We start from the raw sequence: 12,304 nt of genomic DNA, 5'->3' as shown, positions 1-12,304 counted from the left end.
AAAGAGACTAGACTAGTGGGAGTTTAGTAAACGGGTACAATGGGGCACAGTTTAACTGTGCGCACGGTTACACAATGACAAGAACTACAAAAACCACAGGACATGAAGGGTACATTGGAGTGACGTCATTCTTTGCCCCATGCCCATTTTTACATACACTCATGGGAGAGCGAAAACGGGCTGTAAAGGTGGCCAGAAAAGAAGGCGTTTGACATTGCCAGTTTGAGTTTCCAGAGGCGAGAAGCCAAGTGTCTTTTGCTTTGCCTGTGGTGAGTCATGTACCCTTTAAATCCGTGTAATTAAATGGTCTGCGTGGACAATGTCTGAATTAGATATAAAATCTGTACCTGGCGTTCTCCTAGGGCTTTTTTGTGTGGTACTAACAGAAAAACAAACATCACTTTATACAACGACTGCTGGATGATACAACAATGAAATTGTTGTTTCAAATTCGTACACTCATTTGTTTTTTCCGTCTTGACTAAGGCACAACTGATGACCATCAGGTACGAAAAAAATGACAGTAAAGATCTTGATTTCTTGACACCAATAGACTGACAGTTGAAACTGAGTGGACATCATCCAGCTTGGATCAACTAAGTGATATTTAATGACACTGTGCCATCATGCCAAGCTAGCCTCACTACTAAACCCCAGTCCCTGGAGGTTTGACTTCTACACAAATCACATCAGTCAGACAAGGGTCAAATCCAATATACGGAATGTGTTGCATTCAATAATAAGCAGCAGTACAGGTTTCCCAGCAGTATTGCTTTCAACCAAGCATCTATCAATCATTTGTATAATACTGAGAGCCATTGAGACAATCCCATTTCTTCCAATTTACTTCCTTAAGAAGAAAACTGTGGGCCTTATCAGAAAGATGAGGATGAGGTGAGGACTGCTCCCACCTATAAATTATTTGTTTGGAAGTCCTATTTCCTATTAAATCTCACCTTTAAGCCTAATGACTTAACTGTTAAGACTCATGACTTCATTCTGGCCATAGTCAGGACCTTTGGGGCTCTGTTTTTTGGTCGCACTGAAATTCCAGACTATCTGCTTTTCCTCAGGAAAGTGTTGTTGTTGTCCCAAAAGGACTTACCTGGAGAGTTGGCCAGAGAGGCGTGGAATACAGAGAAGTTGATGAGAGCGTAGGAGGCCAGGAAGAAGTTGGAGATGATGGGAGCGATAATGTTCAACTGGGCTAAAATAAAGACAAAAACATGGCAGATTAAGTTGTTCATAGGGAACTGTCCATAGACATTCAATAGTACACTTTATACTACTAAATGATATATTACTGATGTACTACTGAATGATATACTGACATAATACTGAATTCAATTTTCCTGACATACTACAGAATGCCATATTGTGAATAATAGTGTCATTGTTAGATGGCTAAACCTGGACGGCGTAATTACCGATGAGGATGAAGGCCAGAGCGATGCAGAAGGTGAGGATGTAGCCGCGAAGGGGCTCGTTGTTCTTGCCATACCCCTTGGCGAACATCTCAAGGCCGGGGTAGATGTTGTCTTTGCATAGAGCCTGGAGGAGAAGGAAAAACCATTGGAATTGGACACCGCTATACTAATCAGTAGATGGGACACTAGGTGGATGACCTGAGGAACATTGGGATACAAGATCACAACCTTGCCTTTGATCTGTGTCTATGGGACAGGAACTGTAACAGGACGTGTGCATAAACTCGGCAGGCTATTCCATAAAGTAAGGATAATATGGTAAAAGCATAACGTGACTAGCAGGGACAGATTAAGGAAGCAGGATCTGAGGACGGAGTCTAGGGGCTTACCTGGAACACTTTGGGGGCGCTGACCAAAGAAGCCAGGGCAGAGGACAGAGTGGCGGAGAAGATTCCGGCAGTGATGATGGGGCCGAACCCGGACACGATGCTCATGACCTAAGGAAAAGGCATGATACCGGTTAAACAGCTGAGCCCATAAGGCCATACCTTTCTTCGACAACTTCTGTCCCACCCGGGACGAAGAGGACTAAGTATGTACGTTTCTTCAAGTCCCCCTCACCACTCAACGGTGATAAAAATTGCCACATAATGGCTGCCGTTCTAGGTAACAATCATCACCCAATCAGACATACACAAAGTATGTGGACACCCCTCCAAATTAGAGGATTCTGCTATTTCAGCCACACCCGTTGCTGACAGATGTAGAAAATGGAGCACACAGCCATGCAATCTCCATAGGACAAACATTGGCAGGAGAATGACCTTACTGAAGAGCTCAGCAACTTTCAACGTGGCACAATCACAGGATTTCCAACAAGTCAGTTGATCAAATTTCTGCCCTGCTAGAGCTGGCCCAGTGCTGTTATTGTGAAGTCCAACCATCTAGGACAACAACGGCGAAGTGGTAGGCCACAAAAGCTCACAGAATGGGACCGCTGAGTGCTGAAGCGCGTAAAAATCGTCTGTCCTCGGTTGCAACACTCACTACAGAGTACCAAACTGCCTCTGGAAGCATCGTCAGCACAATAAATGTTTGTCGGGAGCTTCATTAAATGAGTTTCCATGGAGTTTCCACGCACACAAGCCTAAGATCACCATGCGCAATGCCAAGCCTCGGCTGGAGTGGTGTAAAGCGTGCCGCAATTGGATTCTGGAGCAGTGGAAACACGTTCTCCGGAGTGATGAATCATGCTTCATCATTTGGCAGTCCGACGGACAAATCTGGGTTTGGCGGATGCCAGGAGAAAGCTACCTGCCCCAACGTATAGTGCCAACTGTAAAGTTTGGTGGAGGAGGAATAATGGTCTGGGGCTGTTTTTCATGGTTCGAACTAGGCCCCTTAGTTCGAGTGATGGGAAATCTTAACGCTACAGCATACAACGGCATTCTAGAAATGCTATGCTTCCAAATGTGGCAAATGTTTTGGGAAGGCCCTTTCCTGTTGCAGCATGACAGTGCCCCTGTGCACAAAGTGAGGTTCATACAGAAATGGTTTGTCGAGATCGGTGTGGAAGAACTTGACTGGCCTGCACAGAGCTCTGACCTCAATCCCACTGAACACCTTTGGGATGAATTGGAACACAGACTGCGAGCCAGGCCTAATCGCCTAACATCAGTGCCTGACCACACTAACGCTCGTGGCTGAATGGAAGCAAGTCCCTGCAGCAATGTTCCAACATCTAGTGGAAAGCCTTCCCAGAAGAGTGGAGGCTGTTATAGCAGCAAAGGGGGGGGGGACCAACTCCATATTAATGCCCACGATTTTGGTATGAGATGTTCGACGAGCAGGTGTCCACATACCTTTGTAGTGTAGTCGTGTAATGTACCTGGAAGTCGTTCTGGAGTCCGTATCTGCAGTTGTACTGGCCGTCGTTACCCTTGCAGGAGGAGAAGTCATAGCCAAACTTGCAGGCGGCATCGGTGCAGTTGGCCATGAACTGTGCGCCGAGTGTGTCATTGCCGTTTCCTGTGGCATCTCTCACAATGCAAGAGCCTTTAATGAGAAACAAGAGACAAATTGTCACAAACTCTCGATCTGTAATATGTATAATTTAGTCGGTCTTGTTCGGGACAAATGAGAAGAAATTCCACAGACCAGTAGAAATGGCAACCCCCAGGTAGACAATGCCAGTGATCAGAATGGCTAAGAGTGTTCCTCTTGGAATGGCCAGTTGTGGGTCCTGTGAATATAAAGAAATGCCTAGTCCCCCACACTGATTTCATATCAAGTCCCACACATTAAGCTTTTAATCAAGACAATATGAGTTCCATTGATTGTATCCTTTTTATATGAATTGGGATAAGTCATCTGCTTGTTTTGTTCTAAACAATGACCAGGGGTTCTTACAGAAAGATCTCCTGATATGTTGGCGCCAGCCAGAATGCCAGTGGCTGCAGGGAAGAAGATGGCAAAGACGGAGAAAAACGACTCTGTGCCTCGGAAGTCCGGACCCATGTTCTCCATCATAATCGCACCTTAGAGCAAGAGAGCAGGGGGAAAGAGAAATAGAGAGAAAGGAGAGGTGAGCAGATCAAGAGAGAATGCAAGATGGCGCAATAGTCACAAAGCATGCAGAGCGTATCTTAGGATAGTCAGACTCGATCAGTTGATCTGTGAGCTGGAACCAGGTCGCAAAGTGAATTACAAATAATACAATTGGTTTGGTCTTGTGACTTCATCCAAAAATCTCTAGTACAACTTTGAGTAGCCAGTACGTCATGCTGCATACAGTAGTCATGCAGATCATGAGTTCAGAGAAGAATACATGAATTCAGAATTATAGCTCCGCAACGAAACCACCGGTACTGTGTCAATCTAATTTAATTTGACACGTCTTGGACTGTCTTTACTTTTGCTTGACAGTCATGTCAGTTTGTGTTGTGTAAAAGGGAGAACCAAACAGGGTCCTACTGTCGTAGCCAAAGAAGCCCTGCGACTCCTTGGACTTGAGTGGGACCAAGGAGCCAATGAAGTAGTTGAAGATGGCCGTAATCAGAACGACCAGCAGGAATATCTGAGCCTGTGGACAGAATGAACATGTTAGTTACAGTCGGGAAGTTTACATATACTTAGGTTGGAGTCATTAAAACTCGTTTTTTAACCACTCCTATAGTTTAACCAAAACTATAGTTTTGGCAAGTCGGTTAGGACATCTACTTTGTACATGACACAAGTCATTTTTCCAACAATTGTTTATAGATTTTTTCACTTATAATTCACTGTATCACAATTCCAGTGAGTCAGAACTTTACGTACACTAAGTTGACTGTGCTTTTAAACAGCTTGGAAAATTCCAGAAAACGATGTCATGGCTTTAGAATCTTCTGATAGGCTAATTGACATCATTTGAATCAATTGGAGGTGTACCTGTGGATGTATTTCAAGGCCTACCTTCAAACTCAGTGCCTCTTTGCTTGACATCATGGGGAAATCAGCCAAGACCTCAGAAAAGAAAATGAAGACCTCCACAAGTCTGGTTCGTCCTTGGGAGCAATTTTCCAAATGCCTGAAGGTACCATGTACTTTGGTGCGAAAAGTGCAAATCAATCCCAGAACAACAGCAAAGGACCTTGTGAAGATGCTGGAGGAAACAGGTACAAAAGTATCTATATCCACAGTAAAATAAGTCCTATATCGACATAACCTGAAAGGCCGCTCAGCAAGGAAGAAGCCACTGCTCCAAAACCGCCATTAAAAAGCCAGACTACGGTTTGCAAATGCACATGTGGACAAAGATAATACTTTTTGGAGAAATGTCCTCTGGTCTGATGAAACAAAAATAGAACTGTTTGGCCATAATGACCATCGTTATGTTTGGAGGAAAAAGGGGGATGCTTGCAAGCCGAAGAACACCATCCCAATCGTGAAGCACGGGGGTGGCTACATCATGTTGTGGTGGTGCTTTGCTGCAGGAGGGACTGGTGCATTTCACAAAATAGATGGCATCATGAGGTAGGAAAATTATGTGGATATATTAAAGCGACATCTCAAGACATCAGTCAGGAAGTTTGGTCGCAAATGTGTCTTCCAAATGGACAATGACCCCAAGCATACTCCCAAAGTTGTGGAAAAATGGCTTAAAGACAACAAAGTCAAGGTATTAGAGTGGCCATCACAAAGCACTGACTTCAATCCCATACGAAAATGTGTGGGCAGAACTAAAAAAGCATGTGCGAGCAAGGAGGCCTACAAACCTGATTCAGTTACACCAGCTCTGTCAGGAGGAATGGGCCAAAATTCACCCACTTAATGTGGGAAGCTTGTGGAAGGCCTTCCAAAACATTTGACACAAGTTAAACAATTTAAAGGCAATGCTAACAAATACTAATTGAGTGTATATAAACTTCTGACCCACTGTGAATGTGATGAAAAAAATAAAAGCTGAAATAAATCACTCTCTCTACTATTATTCTGACATTTCACATTCTTAAAATAAAGTGGTGATCCTAACTGACCTAAGACAGGGAATTTATACTAGGATTAAATGTCAGGAATTGTGAAAAACTGAGTTTAAATGTATTTGGCTAAGGTGTATGTAAACTTCAGACTTCAACTGTACACTTTCACCACACCTCCCAACTAGCATTAACCACAAAACAGAGCAATGTATTACATCTAGCCTACTGCACAGTGTACATCAATGTCTGCATTCAGTCAGTCTGGAAGGAATTCTGCTTATTTGAGGTCAATTTCAGCTTGACGTCAGAGATGAGTTGCAGTTCAATATCACCTTAAGTTCTAGATAGAAACCATGACTGAGGGCTCTATTCAATCAAACCGAGTTGTATGTTATCATCTTACCTTAGCTTCCCATTCCATTCCTGCCAAGGAGATACCCAGGAGAAGGATGACGGTGATGGTACCGATGATTCGGATGTCATTGATCTCATCCGTCATAATGCAATCCACGCTCTGAGAAATCACAGGAGAATATTAACTTCACTGTCAGACCAAGAGGTAGGAGAAACACTCAAATTCATAACTGGCTGTCTGGTGTTCAGCTACGTTACTGTGATACTGGCCAGTTGAAAAAGCGTTGCAAATATTTTGCTTTATTTTTTATTTTCAACTTCTTTACAACTGAGTTCGAAACTTAACTCGCAAAATGGAATGTAAAATGCAACACATTTCTTTTACCAACCCCATCTCAAAAAGGCGGAAAAACATCTGACCAAATTTTATCACAAAAAAAAGAAAAACACTACTGAAATGCAAAACAAATTCAGGGGCTTGAAATTCTGATGAACAGAGAAAACAATTCATTACACTTGCAGCTTACACTTGACGCCAATGGCACACTGCAATCAGCAAAATGCAAAAAAACTGTGTGGGGGCAGGATTGTACCACGCTGAGTGAGCCTTGCTTAAAATACTTCAAAGATCTCGAAGGAGAAGCGTCATCGTTATTAACTTTGCATGAGCTGCCCCTAAATAAATAGTGGCTTTTCAGTCCTCCTTGCAAACAACCTAAGAATAAACATTGAACATCAGGAGACCCAAAGCATCCTTCACCGCTTATTAGAGATGTGGAAACTATGGTGTTAAAAAAGTAGGCTTTTTCAGCAGTATTATTGAATCTTCAAGTTAACCTTTTGAGGGAAAACCAAATATTTAATCAAAATGAAAAAAAGTAACAAATAAAACTGAAAGAAAATGTTGATCTTGGATGATGACGTGGGGAAGGATTGGGTGACTTACTCCGAGGAGCTCCACAACCGTCTCTGCGAAGCCCACCACGTACATGGCGACAGCCACAGCGTTGGCAAAGGCAAAGATCAGACCAATGGAGCCGCCAAACTCTGGCCCCAAACTTCTGGATATCAAATAATATGCCCCTCCTGCAAAGAGACAGATGGACGAAGCATTTACATTTCATTTAATTTGTCTCAGAAAGGCGAAACACATTGTTTAATCAAATAACTGTATTATGTAGGCTAGCCTATTGAATTTGCATACATCATTAAAACTAACTGCAGTACAGCCTAGTACACTCATCTCAACGACACCCTTAAAACAACATATCTGCTCAAACGAGTGGATAGGATGGAGGAGCTCCAAGATGGGAGACAAATGAATTGACACGTTTAGCTGCACAATGAGTTTGTAGTGTGACAGGCTGAGTAGAGATCCTCGTTGATCTCTCTTTATACAACCTCTCTGCTGATAGCTTTGGAGAGCACCTCAAGTGCTCATACAGACACGAGTGGGGGACAAGACAAAGGAAGGAACCAAAACGACTGATCTCTGAGGGCATGAGTGGGTGGACAAATTAATGTGGGGTCATGCTTGAGCACATGGGGGATATTTTGCTGGCTCTATTCGTTCCACCTACACTCAAATCTAGTTTTATTGGTCACATACACATATTTATCAGATGTTATTGCGGGTGTAGCGAAATGCTTGTGTTCCTAGCTCCAAAGGTGCAGTAATGTCTAACAATATACACCAATACACACAAATCTAAAGTAAAAGAATAGAGTCAATAAATATATAAATATTAGGACGAGCAATGTCGGAGTGGGATTGACTAAAATACAGTAGAATAGAATACAGTATATACATATGAAATTATTAAGGCATTATGTAAACATTATTAAAGTAACTAGTGTTCCATTATTAAAGTGACCAGTGATTCCATGTCTATGTATATAGGGCAGCAGCCTCTAAGGTGCATGGTTGAGTAACCGGGTGGTAGCAGGCTAGTGATGGCTATTTAACAGTCTGATGGCCTTGAGATAGAAGCTGTTTTCCAGGCTCTCGGCCCCATTCAAGCGTCAACATCAGTACGTTAAATTGAACAACCGTTCAGGAATATCCCCTGAAAGTCAAACTTTCAGAGAGCACATTTTGATTTGCCCTCTGTAAAATTTACATTTTGATATTGAGAGACCATTTGGAGGGAGGGAGATGTGGGAATATGTGGAATTTTTTGGGGGGTAGGATTAAAAACCTACACAGTGCTGTAATTGGGAGTATTACAGTAATCCCTACAAATGGCATGTGATTTCAATCTACTCTTGCCATCATAATGCACCAACTTTACTTTGCTAGAGCAGGTGCAGTAGCAGCAGGGGGAACTTTCTCTTAGGCAAAGGTTTGTTTGAACATGTTACAGATATTACCAAGGGGGAAAAAAAAGGTTTTAGCCTTGGTGAAAAGTTTTTGCATTCCACCGAAGGGTAATGGATTAGCCTACTTCGAAAGAAAATCAATTCAGGAGGAGTGGATGTTGAAATTAGATAGTGTGCGTGTTTTGGTTACTCTGCTGCTCTAGACAAAACAATAGCCACTATATGGAGCCTCTCTTGCCGCCTGTAGCCCGAAAACAATCTGGCTGTGGTAAACTGGAAACCTTATGAAAATTAAATCGATTAGGCGGTCTCCAGGAGGAGTACCCTACAGAAAACACAAATATCCTTTACTACAATATGATTTCATCACCAGCGCATTTTAAAATGAATCTAATCCTTTGTTTTCCCTTGCCCATGTGGAGTGTCCTAATATCCATTTCAGACCTCCCTGCCAGCATTGGTCTCTTTCAGTGACTTGAGGGAGAACTGCTGCAAATTTAGAAACACAATACTGAATTTCCCCTCATGCTGCGACAACTGGGACCAATGTGTGGACGGTGTTTTCCCCCTCCTTCATTCGACTCCAAATGAATCAGGGAACATCTCATTGAGGCCCTCGACTGATAATACATATTCCATTCCGTGGATAATGGTAATGATAGCCAAGTCCAGCTGGTAAAAATCACACCTGTAAATCCATATCCAAACACAGGAGAGTAAGCAAATGTCACATGAGCCGGCAACTGCTCTGCGGGACGCACGTTTGAATGAATTCCAGAGAAAAGTTAAAAGGTTAGCCTTTCAGTAGTGTGGGAGACCTCAGCCCCATTCATCCAAACATGCCAAGAAAAGGCCAGAAAAAAACCACACTAAATAAAAATCAGCATGAAGCGACCTTGCGCAACTCATGAGAAATATATTAAGGTGGAATTATAAATGCAAAACTGAGCTGAGCTGAGCTGACTGTTGGGAGAGCCATCTCTTGAATTATTCATTTTTTTTCTACAGTATTAATCTATTGATATGAGAGGCTCATTTCTATGCACCAATAGCCAAGTCTAGTGGTCAGAAGTGCCAAGATCAGACAGCGCTGGTAAAAACGGTAAAGGGAAATTCCACGGTAACAGGTTGATGCTGAGACTCAGATTTTTCACTTTAAAATGTGTCAAACAAGACTTAATTTCCACTGAACATTTTACAAAAACACTGATGATCGTCCTTGTCTTCAGTCACCTAATCTAAAGCATTATTATAAATAACAAGACATTGCAAACGGTTAATGATTTATGAGAAGCATATTTATTAATACTCTATATATATACAAAAGTATGTGGACACATCTTCAAAATTTATGGATTTGGCTATTTCAGCCACACCAGCTGCTGATGGGTGTATAAAATCGAGCACACAGCCATGCAATCTCAATGGACAAACATTGGCAGTAGAATTGCCTTACTGAAGAGCTCAGTGACTTTCAACGTGGCACCGTCATAGGATGCCACCTTTCCAACAAGTCAGTTTGTCAAATTTCTGCCCTGCTAGAGCTGCCTCGGTCAACTGTAAGTGCTGTTATTGTGCCGTGGAAACGTCTAGGAGCAACAATGGCTCAGCCGCAAAGTGGTAGGCCACACAAGCTCACAGAACGGGACTGCCACCTGCTGAAGAGCGTAAAATGTGTCTGTCCTCGGTTGCAACACTCACTATCGAGTTCCAAACTGCCTCTGGAAGCAACGTCAGCACAAGAACTGTTCGTCGGGAGCTTCATTAAATGGGTTTCCATGGCTGAGCATGCGTTAGCTGGAGTGTAAAGCTTGCCGCCATTGGACTCTGGAGCAGTGGAAACGTGTTCTCTGGAGTGATGAATCACGCTTCACCATCTGGGTTTGGCGGATGCCAGGAGAACGCTACCTGCCCCAATGCATAGTGCCAACTGGAAAGTTTGGTGGAGGAGGAATAATGGTCTGTGGCTGTTTTTCATGGTTCGGGCTATGCCGCTTAGTTCCAGTAAAGGGAAATCTGAATGCTACAGCATACAATGGCATTCTAGAAATTCTGTGCTCCCAGCTTTGTGGCAACAGTTTGGGGAAGGCCCTTTCCGGATTCAGCAGTACAATGCCCCTGTGCACAAAGCGAGGTCCATACAGAAATGGTTTGTCGAGATTGGTGTGGAAGAACTTGACTGGCCTGCACAGAGCCCTGACCTCAACCCCATCAAACATCTTTGGTATGAATAGGAACACCGACTGCGAGCCAGGCCTAATCGCCCAACAACTCTATATTAATGCCCATGAATTTGGAATGAGATGATGTCGGCATACTTTTGGTCATGTAGTTTAAGTGTGCTGGTATGAATACAGATATGTTTATGAACAAGTTTTATTGAATTTCTTGCATTGTGAATGTTATTTGTTCATTGTGTCATGTCTTCTTTCCATTGGCTGATGCATTGTGGGAATGTGTATTTAATCCCTGTGCGTTATTGTTGTTTGGACTAGACAGACAGGTAGGCATGCTGCCAGGTTTACAGCCATGATTGGAGCCTGGGTTTTCTTTTGAGTTTATTAGGCCTACCTTTTTGTTCATTGTCCTGTTTATCGTTTTTTGTAAATACTTGTACAGTGGCCAGCTTAGTATCTTCACGTTTGCTATTAAAAGCCTTACTCTGGGCAAGAAAAAACACATCTTACTCGTATGCCTCCTCACTGTTCCAATCCAACCGCATGGTCAACCTCACAAACACATTTACTTGAAGAACATTGCAGATGCCAAGTTTGGTAACAGCATGATGGTTTATGCTGTTGGTGCCACCATGGGAGATGGCAGGACCAGTTGTTTCCATCATCCTGGAAAACCTGTTTGTTAATAATGTCCAAGAAGGCTTTGTCATCCACTGATGGTGCTGGTTTATCATCGTCTTGTGTTTTGTCGAACACGGAACATCCCAGGCTGTCTGTGTTCACAGTTGTGCTCGGATCTCTCGAGTGCACTGTAGAGGGAGAGATGTGTTTCTGAGCTACGCTGTTGTAGTTCTCTTTTACCTGGATGATGTCAGGGCAAGGGCTCAGATAGGATGTGCGACCATTTTGAAGTAGCTGGTGCGTCCATAGCGTTTTAAATATGTCGGTGAGTCTCTGTTCTGTGGCGCACGAGGTGATGAAGCTACACTTTTATGCAATTCAATACTAATATCTTAATGGCTTTCTGCCAGAAGTCAAAGTTCTGGATGAGTTGTCTGTGCAGCTTTCCCCCCCCCCCCCCCCCCTGTGCTTCCTACTAGTGTTTTTTTTCTCTCCTTCTTCTTCTCCCCTCTGCTCCACGTACAAATGCTGCTCTTCCTTCAGAAAAGCATGCGTCACAACTTTGTTCATTTGCACAATCTCTCTTTTTCACTCTCAGACTGTCCTAGCTAAATTCTGGCTTGGGAAATTGATCTTTGCTAAGAAGCCACGTTTCTGTTTTAAATTAAAATGGTCAAAAAAATCACACAAAATCACTTAATTGTTACCCAGAAATGATTTGATATTGAGATAAAAAATGGCTGCATTGGACCTTGAAAGATGCAAAGGTTCATACCTCCTCGTACAAAGCCGTTAGTCGCAATCGCTGAGGTCGAAAGGCCGGTGATGGTGGTCACAACTGTTGCCATGAGAACAATCACACAGGAGAGAACTGAAAGAAAATGGAGGACATGATTAACTAGCGACAAAACAAAATCAGCATTAACATTTCTACAAACTCCTAGGA

General features: G+C 42.9%; 1 protein-coding gene across 1 annotated transcript in view; it reads right to left on the bottom strand.

The window, feature by feature from the left end:
- LOC120021256 (solute carrier family 12 member 2-like) overlaps nt 1-12,304 on the bottom strand; it is a 90,710-nt gene that overhangs the window by 37,112 nt on the left and 41,294 nt on the right. The window contains exons 4-13 of the mRNA XM_038964927.1: nt 12,134-12,229; nt 7,188-7,327; nt 6,291-6,401; nt 4,401-4,509; nt 3,837-3,964; nt 3,585-3,669; nt 3,316-3,482; nt 1,817-1,924; nt 1,428-1,551; nt 1,106-1,207 (exon numbers count right to left, since the gene is read on the bottom strand). Coding sequence (XP_038820855.1) covers nt 1,106-1,207; nt 1,428-1,551; nt 1,817-1,924; nt 3,316-3,482; nt 3,585-3,669; nt 3,837-3,964; nt 4,401-4,509; nt 6,291-6,401; nt 7,188-7,327; nt 12,134-12,229 — 1,170 coding nt within the window. The remainder of the gene's footprint in view (nt 1-1,105; nt 1,208-1,427; nt 1,552-1,816; nt 1,925-3,315; nt 3,483-3,584; nt 3,670-3,836; nt 3,965-4,400; nt 4,510-6,290; nt 6,402-7,187; nt 7,328-12,133; nt 12,230-12,304) is intronic.

This window comes from Salvelinus namaycush, chromosome 26, assembly GCF_016432855.1.
Source record: "Salvelinus namaycush isolate Seneca chromosome 26, SaNama_1.0, whole genome shotgun sequence".
Lineage (NCBI taxonomy): Eukaryota > Metazoa > Chordata > Actinopteri > Salmoniformes > Salmonidae > Salvelinus > Salvelinus namaycush.
The sequence above is the reverse complement of the archived record's forward strand: the minus strand, read 5'-3'. Positions and strand labels throughout refer to the sequence as shown.